This window comes from Hemiscyllium ocellatum, chromosome 47 (genome assembly GCF_020745735.1).
Source record: "Hemiscyllium ocellatum isolate sHemOce1 chromosome 47, sHemOce1.pat.X.cur, whole genome shotgun sequence".
In the NCBI taxonomy this organism is placed as follows: domain Eukaryota; kingdom Metazoa; phylum Chordata; class Chondrichthyes; order Orectolobiformes; family Hemiscylliidae; genus Hemiscyllium; species Hemiscyllium ocellatum.
In genome coordinates, this window is record NC_083447.1 from 21492487 (window position 1) to 21512797 (window position 20311).

The 20311-nt window shown below is 42.1% G+C and overlaps 1 protein-coding gene across 1 annotated transcript in view; it reads right to left on the reverse strand.

Annotated features, from left to right (window-relative positions):
• Positions 1–20019, reverse strand: part of LOC132836553 (T cell receptor beta chain MC.7.G5-like) — a 51073-nt gene extending 31054 nt beyond the window's left edge. The window contains exons 1-2 of the mRNA XM_060855897.1: positions 19926–20019; positions 19081–19389 (exon numbers count right to left, since the gene is read on the reverse strand). Coding sequence (XP_060711880.1) covers positions 19081–19389; positions 19926–19974 — 358 coding nt within the window. The 5' untranslated portion in view covers positions 19975–20019. The remainder of the gene's footprint in view (positions 1–19080; positions 19390–19925) is intronic.
• Between the last annotated feature and the right edge of the window lie 292 nt (positions 20020–20311).

Below are 20311 nucleotides of genomic sequence, written 5' to 3' on the forward strand. Positions count from 1 at the left end.
AAAAGCCTTTCATTATTATTCCTGCCCAGCTGAGTGGTTCTAGCATGTTTTATTTTTTATTTTATTCCCTACAACTCCTTGTTTCCATTCAGTCTGCCAACTTCAATACCATGCTCCTACTGACCCTTTTGTGGCTAGATGGCCCTGGGCCTGACTGACTAGGCCCGAAATCAGAATATGCAGCCTTTGAACAGGTAAACCCAGGAAATCTTTCAGGACAAGTCAAGTGCAAAGCGTTCGCACAAATCAAAGGCAGGAAGGACAAATCCGGACTTGTTTTAGAGTGCTAGGCTGGTTTGTGTATTGAACTGCAGTGAGCAGATGGTTCCCACCATGACCTTGCATGGAAAGGGGGATGTGCCCTTGACACATTGGAGGATGGATATTGGGATCCCATTGGAAAACACTTGGAAAAACAGAAAAGACAATGATGTGTGAATTTTGCCAAGTTCACAGAGTCTGGTCAAGTTTGACTGAATGGGTAATACCTGTCCTAGTCTGGTGGTCTGCTGTAGTTTAGATAAAGATTGTGATAAAGCTGAATATTACTAAGATCCTGTTCTTTTATGATAAAACTGCAAACCTTAGATTAATAACTCTAACAATCTCAATGTTAAAATTTGGGAGTTTTATTGCAAAAGAGCAGGGTTTTAGTTAGTATTCAATTATAAGGTGTCTTTAGTATATTTGTAAATTAAATTGCATTGAAGTACAAGTTGACCTTAACCCTTTTGTTCATCTTACAAACTTTGTACATCAATAAAATGAACTTAGCAAGAAACTGGCTGAAGTGTCCAAAACACAGACACTGTTGGCATCCCTGGATAGTCTCTGATAAGAAGTATCCAATGATTACTATTCAATTGAAGCCCAACAGCTTTGTATTGCAGTCTGAGTCTGAATTAAAAAAAAACTACCTACCTGATGGCCAGCATTCAAATGGGTGAATGTGGATAGACGTGACTGACAAATAATTATATTAAATGCCGGGACAGTGGAGTGAAACAAATAAAACAGCAGGGTTTTGAAGGTAAGGAAATCAAGGAGGAAGGGTAAACTCTGCAAGTCAGCCTTAAGGGCACAAGTCACTCACCTCTGGCATCGGAGGGAATTTAATGTAAGCCAGAAGCCTACCTCTTGAACATACCCTAGAAAATGGAAGATCAGAACAATGGCAGGTTGCTCAGAGTGGGAGAAAACCATAATAATATCAGAATAGGAATTAGTCTAAGTGGGTTAAATGCTGGAAAGTGAAGTTAGATGCTGCCAAGTTGAGTTTGTGTGGATCAGCGGGAGTTCTCACAACCCTGAAACTGTCCCAAAATATTGAAATGGCTGGTCTACCTACAAAAATCTATCTCAAGCTGATTCACAGGGCACTTACAGGAGGGATCAGAAACTGAAACATGAAGATTCACATTGGACAACGTTACCTGCCTTTAACCAGCCATATTTGTTGATTTCCATTGAGCAATGAAACACATCCTGGGCTTTGATTTCATGTGGAAGTGCAAACCATTGTTTGACACTCTCAAACTGCCATATATGGCAAAATGCCCACTACAGGTGAGGCCCTTATAGAAGTCTTCATGTGGAGATATGTGGTCAGAATTCGCACCCTAGGAGAATTGTGCTTTAAGCCCTTGGAAATGACTGGTGTCCCAGAGGCAAGGCACACTCAATCCTTTACTTACCACAAACATGACTGCGGTGGAATGACAGGGAGGGTAGTTGGGTAGCATGGTGGTTCAGTTGTTAGCACTGCTGTCTGGCAGTACCAGGGACCCAGATTCGATTCCATTCTCAGATGACTGTCTGCGTGGAGTTTACAGGTTCTCTCTGTGTCTGCGTGGGTTTCCTCCAGGTGCTCCAGTTTCCTTCCACAATCCAAAGATGTTCAGATTATGTGAATCAATCATACTAAATTGCCCACAGTGTTCAGGGATTAGGTGCATTAGTCAGGAGTAAATGTAGAGTAATAGGGTCTGGATGGGTTACTCTTTTGAGGATCAGTGTGGACTTGTCGGACTGAATGGCCTGTTTCCACACTGTAGAGATCCTACCTGCATTATAGATGGTCCTGACCTGAAAGCATAGAAGCAATACTGTTCCCCAAACAGGCTGAGGGGGAGGTTGTCAAGGTCATAAGCAGTCTCATAAAACAAGGGGCCCTGTGCCAGTCAACCAAAACTTCTCCAGTTTTTTAGTTAAGAAGCAGGATGCCTCATGGAGGCTGATGATTGACAAAAAAAAAGTACCCATCTCAGCACCAACAGTCGTGATGACCTTCAAAGCTACGATGAAACAGCCATGCTGGACACCAGCAATGGATGTTGATCCATTTTCCTCAGAAAGCAGTGCCGGTACAAGTTAGCATTCACTTTTAAGGGTCAACAGTACACATAGAGTCACTGATACAGCATAGAAACAGACCTTGTGTCCATGCCAAACATAATCCCAAACTAAACAAGCCCCACCCACCGGCTCTTAGCCTGTATCCCTCCAAACTATTCCCATTCATGTACTTATCCAAATGTCTTTTTAACCTAGTAATTTTACCCACATTCACCACTTTCTCAGAAGTTCATTCCACACAGAGACATAGACTTGTTTGTTCCAAAGTTTCCTTAATTCTCCCTCCATTTTCACCAACAACTGGCTAAGGCATTGAAACATTTTCAATTCCTGATCACCATGAGTAACCAACCGCCTCCTGTAGACACATACTAAATCAGAGCACCTTCAAGTGTTTAATGAACTGCTAACCGTACTCAGCTCATTAGATTTAAAGGTGAACCCAAAGGTGAACCCAAAGAAAGCCCGGTTGTGAAGCTACAGGGTTCTTAACCATGCACTGTTGTGACCAATAGAATCACAAGAGAGCAAAGAAGCACATTGAATTTACAGCATACTTGCCCCTTTCCATGGACATAGGCTTGTAGCATTCTTTTCTAGGCCTAGTAGGGTATTGTTGGAACCATATAGCTGGATTTGCTGCTAAAGCCTCCCCATTATCAAACCTGTTAAAAAATAATGTCCTCTGAGAATGAACTCAGCAGCATTTACAAGCCGTCTTGGAATTAAAATGGGCCCCAGCGAAGGTTCCCACACTAAATGCACCAGACTATGGACTCCCATTTAACAATTCATTTAACTAATTATCTGTTTGAAAATGACAATTAATCTGATCCTACCATCTTTTAAAAGTGGGCATACAATGTATTAGAGGTGAGCTTTGTAAAAACATGCTCATATCCCCAGTTGATAATTGTCCAAATTACATTGTATCTGAGGCAACAGTTTAGTCATATTTCTGGCAGCAGAAGCAGATTACTGCCACCTATTCTGCCAAAGCTTCTCTTTCTCTTCTCTATTTTCCCCCTTGTTGGTGTTCTCTCTTGTGGTAGAGTGGCTAGAGGCCCAAATGATATGTGAACAGCCAACGGGCTGGAGATTCACACAGATTGCGGGTGACCACTGGGCTGGAGGCTCGCGAAGAGCAGGCACTGTCAATGGGAAGTTACAGGTGGAGTCAATGGATGGAAGGCTGGTTTGTCAGATGACTGGGCTGCATTCGTGACTCTCGTGGACCTGGAAAGAGCAGTTACATACCAAGCTATGATACACCCAGATAGGATGCTTTCTATAGTGCATCTATAAAAAACAATATGATTCTTTATGGACATGATGAGTTTCCTGAGTCTCCTGAAGAATTAAAAGTATTGTTGAGCTTTCATGGTCATCATGTCGATGTGGGTGGAACAGGGCACATTGTTAGTGGTCTTCATTCCCAGGGAGTTGATGGTCTAAGCTATCTCCACCTGAGCACCACTGATGCAGCTAGGGGCATGCCCTCCACTCTGCTCCCTAAAGTCAACAATCAGTTCCTTCATTTTGCTGACATTGATGGAGAGATTGTTGACTTTACACCATTCTGTTAAGTATTGTATCTCTTTCCTTTACTCTGTCTCATCGCTGTCAGAGGTCCAATCTACAGCAAAAGGTGTTGTCGCATATCCTTATCCATTGTGGTGTGTGGGTCAGGAAGTCAAGGATCTAATTGCAGAAGTGGGGAATAGACACATAGGTCCTGGAGTTTGGGGATGAGCTTGTTGGAATTATGGCATTGAAGGTGGGGCTGTAGTCAATAAGTAGGAGCGTGACGTAGGTATCCTTGTTATTCAGATGATCCAGGATGAGTGTAGGACACCGGCGATGGCATCGGCCCTGGATCTGTTGTGGCAGTTGGCAAATTGCAGATGTTCAAGACCATCCGGGAGGCTGAAATTGGTGCAAGCCTCTCGCAAACTAACCTCTTGAAGCACTTCATAATTATAGAAGTCAGAACTACTAGGCAGTAATCATTTAGGCACGCTGCATGATTTTACTTTGACACTGAGATGATGGCAGTCTTCTTGAAACAGGTAGGAGCTGCAGATAGTCGTAGGAAGAGGTTGAAGATGTAAGCAATTACTATTGCCAGTTGGCACAAAAGGATCTGAGTGCACAGGTGGGGGGCTCCTTTCGGGCCTGTCGATTTCCATGGGTTCACTCTCAAGAAGGTTGATCTAACATCTGCGGTGGTGACTGTGGGTATAGGTACATTTCTGACAGTAAAACAATAACTACACTTGGAAAAGACGTGGCAGACCTACAGACAACTGAAGACAGAAGACCAAAAACTAACAGGCAACATAAAGAACAGGTGGTGGGTGGAGAAAGCACTAGAAACCCATCGTATGGCTGACAACCATGACATGCATGGTTTCTTCTGTACTGTCAAGACCATGTACAGACCTAATACTGAAGGCCCCACCACATTTCTGGCCAAGGATGGAGTGACTCTTATCAAAGATGAAGAAGCCATCAAAAAATGCTGAGGGACACTTTAAAGACCTGCTCAACAAAGGCTCTGATGTTGTTTTGATCTTCATTGAATGCATCCCACAGCATACTACAGACCATGAGCTCAGCAATACCCAATCCCTGAACAAAGTTGAGAAGTCAGTTGAGAACAATAACGCTGCAGGAGCCGAGACTGTGATGCTGCAAAAGCACAGTATGTCAGGCAGCATCCAAGGAGCAGGAGAGTCAATGTTTTGGCCATCACCTGAAAAATTAGACTCTCCTGCTCCTTGGATGCTGCCTGACCTGCTGTGCTTTTTCAGCACCACACTCTAGACTCTGATCTCCAGCATCGGCAGTCCTCACTTTCTCCCAACTTTGCAAAAGCACATGGTATCCTCTCTGAGGCACTGAAGTGCAAAGGCAAAGAGCTCCGGCTGCAGCTACACACCTTTGTCTGCCTTACCTGGAAGGAGCATGACATTCTGGGTGGGCTCCTAGATACCATAGTTGTGAGTATTTTCAGAAAATGGAACAACTCTGACTGTGGTACTAAAGCGGATCTCCCAGCTGTCAACTGCTGGAAAATCCGTCACCAAGGTCCTCGTCAACTGTCTCTTCCCTGTGGCTGAAGAACTCCACTGGAGTTGTGGTGTGGCTTCTGGCTGTGGAGGGGCACAATGGACATGATTTACACCACACAATAACTGCAGGAGAAATACAGAGAAAAGAATCTATTCCTGTATGTGCCTTTCTTCAACCCTACAAAGGCCTTTGACATTGTCAATTGGGAAGTATTATGGAACATCCTTCTCCATTTTGTTTGCACCATGAAGTTTGTCACCAATCTCTGCCTCTATCGGACAGCATGGAATTCATGCTAATGATATGCCCCATTTGAGCCAATATCATGCAGGATTGCATCATCACCTCAGCACTGTTCTCGATCTACCACGCTACAATATTTTACCTCACCACCGACAAACTCCCCACTGAAGTGGAGCTAACTTATTGAATCTATTGGAAATTATTCAACCTCCGCCACCTTCAAGCCAAAACCAACGTTACCACAACCAGTGTCATCAGTTTGCAGTTTGCAGATGATGCTTGTGCATGTGCACACTCAGAGGACCTAATCCAGACCATTGTCAGTAATTTTATACGGGTATATGAGACCAAGGGTCTCACCCTGAACATCCACAAGACAAAGGTCCGCATAAATCTGGCCTGGCATTTTGGAGCAATGATCATCAATGCCCATGGGAAGGCTCAGAGAACCTTGACCACTTCCAACACCTCAGAAGTGTCCTGTTGGCCAAAGCAGCTATTGATGAAGAGATCCAATATTGCCTTCAGTGTACTAGCACAGCCATCAGCAGCCTGAGGAGAGTGTGTTTGAGACCAACAATATCAGACCAAGATGATGATATACAGAGTTGTGGTGTTTTCCAACCTTCTATATGACTCTGAAATGTGGACTGTCTACTGTTGACACCTCAAGGCACTATAGCAGATCCATCAATGTTGCCTACACAAGATGTTGTGAGTTCACATGGAAGAAAGATGCACCAACACCAGCATTTTTGACTAGGCCAACATCCCCAATGTCAAGGCACTGACCACCCTTGATTGGCTATGATGGCTGGCCATGTCATCCGCAAGACCAAATGAGACAACCCAAGAAGGTTCAAAATAACAGGTGAGCCCCAGATGGACAGAAGTATTTTGATAATACCCTCAAGGCCTCACTGGCAAATTACAGCTTTCCTACAAACACCTGGGAATGACTGGCCAAATACCATCCAAAGTGGAGGAGAAGCATCCAGCGGCTGGTATTGAGCACTTTGAATCTTGCTGTCAATAGATGGAAGCAGGGGAAAATCAGCAAATGGAGCACACTGCCACAGAATGCCCAAACCACCCTTTTGCATGATCACCATCTGCCCCAAGTGTAACAGACTCTGCGGTAACCACATTAGTCTGTACAGCCACCTACAGACTCGTCCTGAGAGTGGGAGAGAGTCATCCTAGCATTGGAGGGACTGTCGGTGATGATGTATCTGGGGCTGTTGGGTCAGGTGGCATTGTTTCACTGACTTTCTGTGCAAAGCAAGAATAGAATGCATTGAGCTTACTGGGGAGGGATGCATTGTTGCTCATGATTCTGTTTCACCTCGTTTTGTAGGCCAATATATCGTGCAATCCCCGCCACAAATAATGAGTGTCCGTATGGTTTGTCTGGGTCTCTAACTTAGATTGTTATCATCTCTTGGCCTATGTGACGGCTTCGTCAAGGTTATACCTAGATTTCCGGTATAGGTTAGGGTCAACTGACATGAATGTTTCAGACCCGGACTTCAGTAGGAACTGGATTTCCCAGTTCATCTATGGTTTATGATTGGGAAACTTATGAATTAACTTTTTAGGCATGCAGTCTTCTACACAGTCATGAATGAAGGCTGTATTGGTAGTGGCATACTCATTTAGGTGGGCTGAGTTCCTGATTATGAACCAGTATACTGATTCTAAGCAGTCCTTAGAAGCCCTTTCCATTGTCTCAGACCAACACTTATGTACTGGGTCCTTACTCTTCAATTGTAAGCTGAAAGGAGAAGCACAGCCTGTGATTTGGTTTTCCGGGGAGGGGAGTGGGGAGGTGGTGGAGGTGGAGCAGTAGGCATCTTTGATGGTTGTATGACAATGGTCAAAGATGTTTGAATGTCTGGTGAGAAAGTAAAGGTGTTGAGGATATTTTATTAGCAGATTCTTGAGGTTGACCCATGTGACTTCACTGGCTATGATGAACAAGACCTCAGGCATTCTATCTCAAGACTTTTGTGGTGTACTGTTCATCAAGCGCACTATTCATCAGGTGGAATATAGACTGCTGTCAGGATAATAAAGGTGAACTTGCATGACGTATTAGGGATGGCACTTCACGATAAGATATTCTGAGTCTGGAGAAGGGGGGCAGGTTCAGGATGGGGTGGGGTTGGGTGGTGGCATAACTCACTGGGATCACTATGTCTGAGCACCAGATGCTGTTGATTAGGAGGAAGACCCTAACATTGCTTACCTTGCATGAAGATGCTGAATGGTCCATCTGATGAATAGGGATACTTTGGGTTGTCAGACACAGTCAGGTATAGCAGGAGTGGGCCATGTCTCTGAAAAGCAAAACATATAGCAGTCTCTTAAGTCCATTTAGAAGGTGTGTCTAGCTTTAAGATCATCAAGCTTGTTTTAAATGGTTTGGATTTTTGCCAGGAGCATCTGCGGAGTGGGGACATGAATCCACATAGTTTCAGACTCACATGGAGGCCATCATGTCTCCCACATTTCCTGAGTCGATGTCCTTTTGTACTGTGGATGTCTGTGGTCTCTCTCCATCTAAATAGCTTCCCACTTTTGTATTCTTCCTGTCACACTAGAGAAGTTCACGTTTCCTCATATTACACTACAACTGCCAATGTTTTGCCCAAATAGCTGAGCTCCCTATTTCCCTTCACAGACAACTTCCCTCTTCTTGACAACTTACATTCCTGTTCCCATGTACTTTCTGCCTTTGTCCCTCTAAATGGCAGTGGTTGCAGGTTTGGAAAGTGCTGTTTCACAAACATTTTTTCTCCTCTTCTCATTCTAGACCCACATCCTGGGACGTGACTACTTTTTCTTGACCCGATAGCCAGGTGAAACATTGTCCCTGCAACCAGTATGTTCAGTCCTTATCATTTAGATGTTTCAACGAGATTCTCTCTCAATCATCATGTGAATGCAGGCCCAATTGACTCAACCTCTCCTCAAATGACAAGCCTGCCATCCTTCGGAATAATTCCAGTAAATCTCTCCGCTGTCTGTCTATGGCAAATATAATACCATGTTGTCAACATGGAATGTTTTCGAAACTCACCTTTCTCTTCCAGTTTTTCATCCCTTGGTATACCTGCGACCAAAGAGAGAAAAAGTGGAAAAAGGTGACCACTCCTCCCCTAATCTCCTCACTGAAACTCCCATTCATCAGACTCACGGTTTTGCCACTTTACACAAGAGCACTCCGTGACTGAATGTGTAACGTCTCACACTCAATTTAGTTTGAGATCACACTCCTTAGAAGCAGTTATAAAAAAACAATTTAGTCAGTTACTCAATTTGCTGCTGTCACCTACTCTGCAGTAGAGGCCTTGATATGCTTGCTTTGCTTTGATTCCAAGCCTCTTAAGATACGTTAGACTTAAATGAAATACCAAATTGCCGGCAAGTAGTACTGGATTTTATAAAGGATTCATACTATAACTTTTAACCTCCTACCACCCCTCTTACGAATTCAGTCTTTCCATTCTGTCCTAGAATGATGTCTTTCTGCATCACAGAGTAAGAGAACGTCACGAGCCTCGGCTCAACAATGATGACATTGCATGGTTGAAACCCTGACACTCAAAACACTAACTACCTTTGCATTCCGAATGGCTGGTAGTTGATTCTTTTCCTACTTAATCCCGAGAAGTGCGCATCCAGACATTATCCGCCTTTAAACTATTCACCCCCACACATAAAAGAGTACATGGTATATCCCACCGATTAAGTTGTAAGAGTTTATATTGTTTCATTTTTATCAGTTGAGCCTTCTATAACTGCCTCACAAATACGGTGATTATGGGTTACCTTAAACGCATCTAGCGTGTTTGCCCATTTTCTACATTCTCATCAGTCACCGAATTTCGCCTGAACCCGGTATTGAACAGGATTGGACTTATCTTGCAGTTATCGTCCTGTCATCTTGAAAGTGTAGGTTTGGATGCGCAGCACTTTAATAATCTCGTATGCTTGAACTGTATTTCTGTTAATCCGCCGTAATTTTACATGAATCCAGCTCAATTTGTGCAAAGGGTTTTTGTCGCAGTTACCTGAGACCATGAAGCGCTGTGTCACTGGCTGCACAGAAATAACTTGCGCTGTCGGTGAGTTCAACGCTGTCGATCTTCAGGATAGATTTTTTGTTTTCCATTGTCCTCGTAATAGTAAAGCCGCTCTTGAAACCATCTTCATACCGAGCTTCCCCTGCTAAATACACGTACCCGATTAACGCGAAGCTTCCGTCGGCCGATTGACGATACCAGAGCATGTTATCACGTATCGTTCCTTCCTGCAGACAATTCAGTTCGACTGATCCTCCTGGGTTGAGGGCAAGCGAAGCGGGCCATTGGCGCACCTCATCACCCCGGGAACCACCTGGAAATGAGAATTAGAGATGAAAAAAATAAAGATTTTCGAGCAATACTTGAGGCAATGGATTATCTATAAGAATTCAGATTTTGTCCTAATTTCCTACATGTCACTGAATTCATCCAAATCCAATAGGATTAGTGCAATAATTTAAAAGGTTCTGTCCTATAGTGACCAGAATAAATACAGCACTCTATCAAATAATTATTTTCTGATTTCACAAGTCAACATCTTACTGCATTAGTTACAGAGCCTTAATCATTTCCTCTCCTTGATGAAAGGCAGAAAAGAATTTTAACATACTAAGAGCGAGAAGGAAACCACCGAAGACGATCAAATTAAATCGCATCTTTGCATCAGATTTAACAGCCGTTCTGCTAGATGGGTAGGATCTCAGAGACGTTGATTAAGTGCAAGTAGAGCATTACGTCATAAGCAGATGAGGTACCGCTGAGATGATCTCCACCCCATTTTCGCGGAGAGGCGGTGCTTGCCTGCGTGCTAGTCTGCTCTGTCTTTCATGAAACGTAATGTGATTGGCCCATAACAATTAGGAACGGAAAGCCCATAAACCAACTAAAAAAGTGCATTTGTTTTGTTTTATTCCATATATTTTCATTTCCGTTTCCTAGTTGAATTAATTTTCATGAAATTTCAAGGAAGAAATTAGTGTTTTTTGCGGAATTGGGGGTGGGGGAGGGGGTCGTGGAAGGAGGAGCTGTCGAGGTTTGCGGCTGTGACCATCCGGCACTAATTTGCTGAATTTTGTCCAACACGGAATACATCTACAGCGCTGTACCCCGCTACAATAAATATTGATAATGCAAGATCGGGGTTAGGTGAATTGGCCACGCTAAATTTCAGGGTGGTGTTAAGTGCATGTGTCAGGTATAAATATAGGATAATAGGGTAGGGGAATGGGTCTGGGTGGGTTGCTCATCGGAAGGTCAGTGTGGACTTGTTGGGCCGAGGGGCCTGTTTTCACACTGTAGGGATTCATGAAAAAAATGGCAGAATCTGGGAATTCTGCGACGAGCGCTCATCGCCTGGCAGCTCAAACTATCTTCAGTATTAGGCACAAATCAAGGGTGCGATGAAAAAAATCTTCATCGTCTAGATGATTGAAGCTCCTCCAACTGGACTCAAGGAGCTCGCCACCATCCATGCCACATCGCCTGCTAGATTGACACTTATCCATCATCTTGAGCATTCATTCCCACCACCAATGATATTGAATGGCAGGAGGACAAGCCATCTACAAGATCCACTCACCCAAGGCACCTTCCAAAATCGAAACCTCTGCCATCTAAATGAACAACGACAGTGGATGCATGGGAGTACAGCCATCACCAAGCTCCGGTCCAAGACACAACGCCATCCTGATGGAACATTATTGGTGTCCCTTAACGGTGGAGGCATCACAAACCTGACAAAGAGACAGCAATATGGCGGCGGGGGGCTGCAGCACACCATTCCAGCTCATGTTCTGGGGTTCGTCCGCCTGCGTCTGCTTTCTTTTCTTTTTGTTTCTTTTATTATTTAGGGTCTTTTTTCTCTTTTAAAGAAGTTTAATGCAGCGGCAGGAGTGAGAGGGCCAGCAGCGCGGAGAGGAGATAGCGAGAGCTCAGCAGCAGTTAAAAAAACCAGCCTGGCCCGGCCGCGGGGAGGAAGGGGAAAGAGAGAGAGTGCGGGACTCGGCAGCGGGTAGGGTGGAGAGGAGAGAGAGGGACCCGGCAGCGGGCGGGGGGTGGGTGGAGAAGAGTCTGAGTTAGCTTTGAAGCATCTGTACTGCTCCAGGCTGGCCGCATTCTTTTTAACTCCCCTTTTTATTTACTTACCTTCTGGAGAGAGTGCAATCGCGGCGCTGGCATCACGGGGAGAGTAGTAGCGACCATGGTCCCGAGCGGTGGCGGCTGGATATCAGCTGTGGGCCGGGACCAGCTTGGTTAGAGTGAGCCTGAAGTATCAATCCCCAGGTGTCTGCAGCATCGAGACCAGGAAACCCGAGCTTTCCTGGAGAGTGGGCCAAAGCGCGGAAACCGAGCCCTTGCGGGAAGTGCATTTAAGAAAGACTGTTGAAAATGTACCTTTATTTCTTATGTTTCCATTTAAATCTAGGAAGGACAATAATGTTAATCTTCAACTTTATTTTCTACTTATAGTGAGGAACAATGGTAATGGTTTACTTTTAACTTTGATTCTCTATATTAGTTTTCTACCTTCCTCCCTGCGTGTGACGACATTGTACAAATTGCACTGTACTCCTGTACTTGAGCACACGTGACCACATCGCGTAAGTCAAAAACTTGAACTTTTTTCTAAATAGTACTGTGCGTGTACTGTCGACTTTAAAATCATTCAACGAGGCAATCCACCACCATTTTCTCTGGGGTAATTCGAGTTGGTCAAAAAAACTGACTTGGCAAACGACATCCGCACTCCCTACTTAGTTGCTTAAATAGCTCTTCGTACAATAGTCCACTGCACCAGTGGGTTACTGCCAAATTTCAAGTTAGACGTTGTGTCCTTCAGAGTTCACATGACTACAAATCGAAATTTGAAGCCTTCTTCAAGTTCAGCCTACTTAAAAAGACATCCATTATCTAACTCCAGGTTACAGTTAAACTTGGTAATTCTCCGATCATCATCAAATCAGTAATCCGGTATAACTAGCTTGCAATTACTTAAGAAAAAAGTGATTATTTCAATACCAAGGACATCCAATATGGATAAAGAAGGTTCACTGGACCCAAAAAGTTAACTTTGCTTTCTCTCTGCAGATGCTGTTCGACCTGTTGAATTTGGTCAGATCTTCAGCTTCCTCAGTTCTTTGCTTTATTTCAATGACCATTCCACCTAGCGAGTCAGCTTCACCGTTCAATGAGGTAATAGCTATTCTGAAAATCCTCAACTCCACTTTCTTGCCTTTGCTTCATAACTCTTGATTCCCTTTCTGATTAAAAATATGTCTTGCTCAGCCTTGGACATACTAAATGATTCAGCCTCTAACATGATCAGTGGCAAATATTTCCACAGATTGATTACCTCCAGTGAAGACTCCTCTGATGCAGTGATAATTTCCTTATAACTCAAGAGAAGTTGTAAGATTTGGATTCAAGTCCCACCTGTTGCTGAAGCATGTCATGGCATCTTGATTAAATATATACATGGGAACCCTCCGTGACGGCGAAAATCTCTTCATCTCTGTCTTAAGAGGGTGACCCCTTCCTCTGAAATCTTGCCTTTGGTCCTCAACATTCCTACAAGAGAGGAATTGTAAGTGTTTCAGTAAATTTACCCCTCATTCTGATAAATTCCAACGAGTACAAGCCCACCCTGCTAACCTCTCCTCTTAAGGTTGTCCCTCCTATATGGCCAGCGTAGTACAACCTCTCTGGGGTGCTTCCATTGACTTAGATAAGGAAAATGAAGCATCAACATCAATTGCCAGGTACTAGATTGTTATTCTGAATGAATGATACTAGTGCACAACAGAGAATCATTCAACTTGATCTTAATTAGTGCCAGAAATAAAAGAGAGAAGGCACACATACTTAGATTAATGATAATCAGGATAATCAGCACCTTGATGCACGAACTCAGAGTGGGGAGGTAGAATGTAAAATTAAGCAAAGAGTTTGAATTATGATCATTTTTGCCAGAAAGGGATGTTTTTTTTAATCCATGGACATGTGTTGTATTACAGGAAGGATGGCTAGCAAGTGTACACCAGCCACTCACGAATGACAATTATGAAAAACCAATTGCTGGACTTCTCCAATTATAGTAAACATTGATCTGGACATTCACAAGATACCATTGTTCTTCTTTTCTATGTCCAATCGAGATTGAAGGCAAAGCCTCAGTTTAATAATTTAGTCTGTGTAGCATTTCTCCAGTGCCGTCTACCAAAAATGTGAGAAGAAACTGCTCATATGACAAATAATTGGACAGAGTGAGCCAAAGAAAGAAACCAAAATAGATATAGGGTAACAAAATATAAAAGAAATGGTCAGACTAGAGAAGAAACATTTACAGAAAGAGAAAGGAAGTGGTAGAAATATTTCTGTACAAGTTATGACATCTGAACAGACGGATTGAGAGCATACACCTTAAACAGTTCAGAAGAAGGCAGGAGAAATGTGTTTAGGTTTGGTTAGGTCTAACCAAACCTAAAGCTGCAGCATCACTTCCTGACTCTTGTACTCAATATCCCAGCCAATATAAACAAGCATATTGTACACCTTCTTTGCCACCATATCTACTTGTGTGGCCACTTTCGGGGAGCTATAGACTGGGACCTCAAAATTCCTCTGTACATCAATGCTGTTCGGGATCCTGCCATTAACTGTATCCTGTCCCTTAAAATGTGGTTTCCCAAAGTGCAACATCCCACACTTGCCTGGATTAAAATTTATCTGCCATTTCTACCTTCACATCTGCAACTGATCTATATCAGTTCTTTGACAACTTTTGACCCTATCCACAACTCTCAACATCTTTATGTCATCTGCAAACTTACTAACCCACCCATCTACATTTTCATCCAAGTCATTTATGTAAATCACAAACAGCAGAGATCCTAGCATGGATCCCTATGGAACACCAATACTCAAGGATCTCCAGGCAGACAAACACCATTCCACCACAATCCTCTGTTTTCTATGGCTAAGCTAATTCTGAATCCAAATAGCCAAGTTACCATAGATCCCATGCAACTTAAATCTTCTAGATGAGCCTTCCATGAGGGATCTTGGGAAAGTCATGTAAAATCATGTAAACAACATCCACTGCTGTACCTCCAGCCCCAGCCCGTCCTCAAAAATATCAGTCAAGTTAGTAAGACATGACCTGCCCCGCAAAAAGTAGTGCTAACTGTCTCTCGTTAGATTATGCTTTTCCAAATGTAAGTAGATCCTATCCCTAAGAGTTCTCTCTAATAGTTTCACAAATGCTGATGTGAGACTCACCAGTTTCTAATTTCCTGGATTATCTCTATTTTCTTTCTTGCTAGTCGTCTGGAAGCTCTACAGTGGATAGAGAGGATACAAATATCTTGGCAACCCAGAAATCTCCTGTCTTGCTTCTCTCAATAACCTGGTCTACATCCCATCAGGTCCTGGAGACTCAGCCATTTTAATGCTCTTTAAGACACCTAACACCACTCCTTTCTTGACCTTAACATGCATTTGTATATTAGCATGCCCTAAACTAATCTCGTTATCCTCTATGTCTTTGTCCTTGGTGAATGCTGTTGCAATGCACTCATTTAGAATCTCGCTCATATCCTCTACCTCTAAGCACAAATTTCCTCCTTTACCCTTGCGTGGTTCTACCCTTTCCCTAATCATTCTCTTGCTTTTAATGCGTAAAATGTCTCGAAATTTTTTTTAACCTGACTCTCCAAGGGCATTTTATGGCTCCTCGTTGTTCTGCTAAATTTCTGCTTTTTTTTTGGTACTTTCTTTGACCTGGTTCAGTTTTATCTTTCTAAACTTTTCATATGCTTCCTTTTACTTTTTGACTAAATTCACAATCTGGCTAATCATTCAAGTGTCCTACACTTTGCTATCCCTGTTCTTCTTTCTCATTGGAATATGCTGGTCCTGAAACTCTGATCAATAGGCATTTAAACAACTCCCACATATCAAACATGAACTTGCTCAATAACAGCTGGTTCCAATTAACACTGTCTTGCTCCTGCCTAATACTGACATAATTTGACCTCCCCACTTTACTAACTTCCTCTAAGGTCCTGACTTATCCTTATTCACTCTATCTTTAACTTAAGGAGTTGTGATCAGTTTAAATGTCTGAACATTCAGTTGAAATTGCTGTCCTCTTCATCTGAATGATAATTAGTCGAGTGGAAAGAACAAAATTGTCTACAGTTCTTGCCTCCCAGAATGAGATTTGTCAGTTTTGGATGCGAAAATAAAACGTAGAATCAGGAATACCATCGAATCTGCTCCATCAGCCTATGAGATCATGGAAAAGAAGATGAATTGTTCGAAATGTTTACAAGTTACTGATTACCTGAACTGAAATATTAACCGTGTTTCTCTCCACAAGTATTGACTGGTATGTTGAGTATTTATATCTTTCGTTGTGTTTACTTCATATTTCCAGCATTTACACTATTTGCTTTTGCAAATGCAAGTAATATTCGCATGACATGCAGTGACAACCTAAGAGACAATCTAAATACCAGCAACACCCAAATCCGACTAAATGTTTAAAAAATTACTGACCATTTCCTAGCATGGCTAACTAGGATTGGAGGGCACTACAGAGCACTGAAATTCAGGACTATTGGCAAATGCACTAATTTCAATTTGAGGAATTTGTTTAAATGATGAATTAGGTAATTTAAAAGCAAATGGTCTGAAAGTGAGAAGGAAACAGATTCAATACTAATTATCAAATGAGCATTGATTAACCATTTCAAAAAGAATCTGAACACGAGGATACTGGGATTAAGCAGATGATTGTAGTAATTGAAATTGGGGAAATGCAAAGTAGCTGTCACTAATTTGTATTAATATAAACAATACATCTAGAATTTCCCCAAATTTCAGAGAAAATGCAACATTTGCTACCACATGTGTTGAGTTAAATAGTATAGATGTAGCTTAGAGAAAAGCTGGATTAATGCATTAGAGAGAAATAGTAGAAGTATGTGCTGATAGACTTAGACAAAGAAGATGAGAGCATGATGACATTGAAGTAATTGAATTTTCCATTAAAAAAAATGACAGATTCCATGGTCTGAAAGGCTTTGTTTGCTTTCTATATTTTCTTGTTTTGGGAAAGACAGTTCTGTCTTGCATCTGCCAAATGAATTGTAAAAGGTTATGTTCTCCATTTGGCTTTGAAACTTATTCAAAAGGCACAAAAAATACACCTGGTAGACAAGTGGTTTAACGGTTATCAGCAAATGCTCAAAACCACTGTTAGAGCAGGTGGTTCAGTAAGAAAATGGGTCAGGAAAGTGGATTGTCTTTGCAATGGATAAATCATTCGTGTCATTACTAAGGTTTAAGGATTACAAATTTCATATTTCTGTGGAACAATTTCCCTTGCAGCAGAAAAGATAAGATGGATTTGAAATTGGTGAATTCCCTTAAGCATTTTGATAGAGTAAACGTGAAGAATTTGTGTTCAGATATTTGCTTCACATAGAAAAAAAAGAACGAAAAAAAAGAGCAGGAGTAGGCTATTCAATCCATTGAGATTGCTACTTAATTAATTATGATCATCCAACTCGTAAGTTCTCATTTTCTCCGTACACTCTTTGATCACTTTAGCACTAAAAACTATATCTAACTTCTTGAAAGCACTCAATATTTTGCCCTCAACCGCATTCTGTTACAGAGAATGCCATTGGTTCACCACTCTTTAGGTGAAGGAATTTCTCCTCATCTCAGTCCTAAATGGCTTACCCCATATCCTTCAACCCTGACCAATGATTCTGGACTCCTGGGTCATTGAGGGCATCCTTTTTGCTTTTATCCTATCTAGTCTTGTTAGAATTTCAAGATTTCTGTGAAGGTTCTATTTAAATAAATAAGACATCAAATTCCAGGGAAGCATGACCTATGTGAGTGTGAGCTATATTAATCACTAATTAAGATTATTGCGGCTGTTGAATAACAATTATCTTCTGTCCAGGACATGATTTCAGTGTTCTGCAGGGTAATGTCCAAAGTCAGCCCAGCTCTAGTTGGTTTATTCAAGACTTTTCTGACATTTCAATTCACAAGTCAGGTGTTCTTTACTGATTTCACAATGTTCACCATCCTTTCAAATTGTCCACATACTGGTGTTATCCATACCCATATGTAACAAGGCCCGTACAACTAGAGTCCCTGTAGGTGAACCAAAAATGTCCACACATTGCACCTTTTCCATTGAGTAAAAGGCTGCTGATGAAGATAATCAATCCCTGCAGCGCATGCATGTCATGCTGACCAATCAGAATGGACCTATCCGATTTGAATTAAACAGTTATCACCCCAAGAAATAGTATTTTCTGTATTCCCCACATCAAACATAGAACTTAGAACAATACAGCGCAGAACAGGTTCTTCGGCCCCCAATGTCGCGCCGATCTGTAAACTATTCTCAGTCCCTCCCCCTACACTATCCCATAATCATCCATGTGCTTATCCAAGGAATGTTTAAATCTCCCTAATATGGCTGAGTTAACTACAATGGCAGGTAGGGCATTCCACGCCCTTAACACTCTCCGAGTAAAGAAGACATACGTCAACCAATCAGCACTCTTTTCTCATGCTGTCAGAATTGCTTTGCTTCCTTCCTAAAGCTGTTTCTTTTTCATATTGTCTTTGATCCTTGATTAATTGCAAGACGGAAACAATTTAATCATATTCTGTCCCAATCCTTCAGTCAAGTGGAGCTGATTAAAAACACAGCGAACATGGTGACAGCATCTGTCAGGTCAACCGGAGTCAAGTTTTATATAACTGGTCGCTGTCAGTTTGTGGTTAGAATCGACACTGTGCGTCCATGTATTGTTGACAGTCGCTGGCGGGATGATAGATTTCATGCTCGATTCCGTGCTTTCACCTGCATGTGGGGCAAAATTAAAATGAATGACTTAGAACATGTTCAATACAGATGCATTTTTCGGATTCCAGTGATATACAACTTAAATGATATGCCAAGACCGGGATGGTGCTGAAATTCTGCGCAATGAAGGTTCACCGAAGAGGAAATTGAACATAGGAGTCTAAAATAATTAAATTAATTCGCAAGATGAAAGACGATGATGTGGGTCCAATGCCTGGAATTCGGTCATTAGAGGACAACGATTTGTATTCGTAGGACATCCGCAGGATTAGTGGAAGAGAAATGAAGCTGTGAATGATGTTCTTCTGTAGATTTTGTGATTTCATGATCTGTACACTGAACCGCCATTTGCTGCTGCCGCAGTTTGACGAAAGTAGACAATCATGAGCGCATTTGCAGGTTTTTGCAGCTACAGAACACCTTTATGAAGCGCTGTGTTACTACAAGCACAGAAGTATACAGCCGTGTGAGACGGAGAGGCATCATTCAGTGTCAAAGTAAACAGCGTATTGCTGGTTCTCTCTGCCTTAAACGAGTCAAACGTGTAATTTGTAACAGACCCTTCTCCAGCAGAATTGAATAGAGCTTCAAATGCCCGGCCTGGCTGTTGTTTGTACCAGAACATGTTGGGATAGCCAGTATTCTTCAGAGTACATTTCAACGTTGTCGACTGTCCTGATGCAATTGATACAATAGAAGGCGACTGCTCCACATAGGAGGTGAGTGTTCCTGTCGAATGGAACAGTAATTAGTTTACGTTTATCAAAAACAGATTAAAACAGGGATTGTATTTCACGTTTTTAAAAGAAAAACGTTTCTGTAGTTAAGCGAACCCAAAGCACTTTACAATGAAACATTTTTAAATCATAGTCTAAGCTCAAATTCAAGGAACACCGCGACCAATTTGCGCACAACATGGGCCAAAACACAACAGTGCGTTAATAACAAACATTTGAAGGGGTTGCTACATGGTAAAGGTTTGTAAGACCTCTCTTTTGATGTTAGACAATGGTTATGGGCTTATTTAAATTACCTGAAAAAAACTATTCGAATTAATATTGAACCCGGAATATGTGCCCTTAGGACTGTTTCTAAAGTTGTGGAACGGTCCTTCAGTCATGACACACCAGAACCAATACTGAATTTGAAAAAAAAAGTCGAGATTCGAACAGAATGATTTTCTGCCGGGAAGCAGAACTGTTATCAACTGAACTAAAGTTGGCATTATCGTTTTTTCTTCTGCAAAATGTGTCGATGTAACCTACCTGCAAACATCGTAGCCGTCCAAATAAGATAATGAGCTTCATGCAACATGGTTTATTTGCTGCACACTAGCCGGATCTGTGAACGGAAAGCAGTTTAATGTGATATCTGATGGTGTTTTTCTCTGTTGTGTCTAATTGAATTCAAATCATCCTGGTGTTATCATTATGCAAGCGTCACTTCCGGCGAAGCACACCCTCCACCTTATGATTACAGTAGAGTAACAACTGTGGGAAATGATAGAGCACATTGGGTTAGTGAGAAGTTGAATGACACCTTTCAAATTGTAGAATTTATGATTGTGTAGATAAGGAGTACTCATTCTTCCAGCGTGAAGTCAGTGAAACAAGACCATTATTTAAAAACAAACCCAGAAACTCAGACGTAA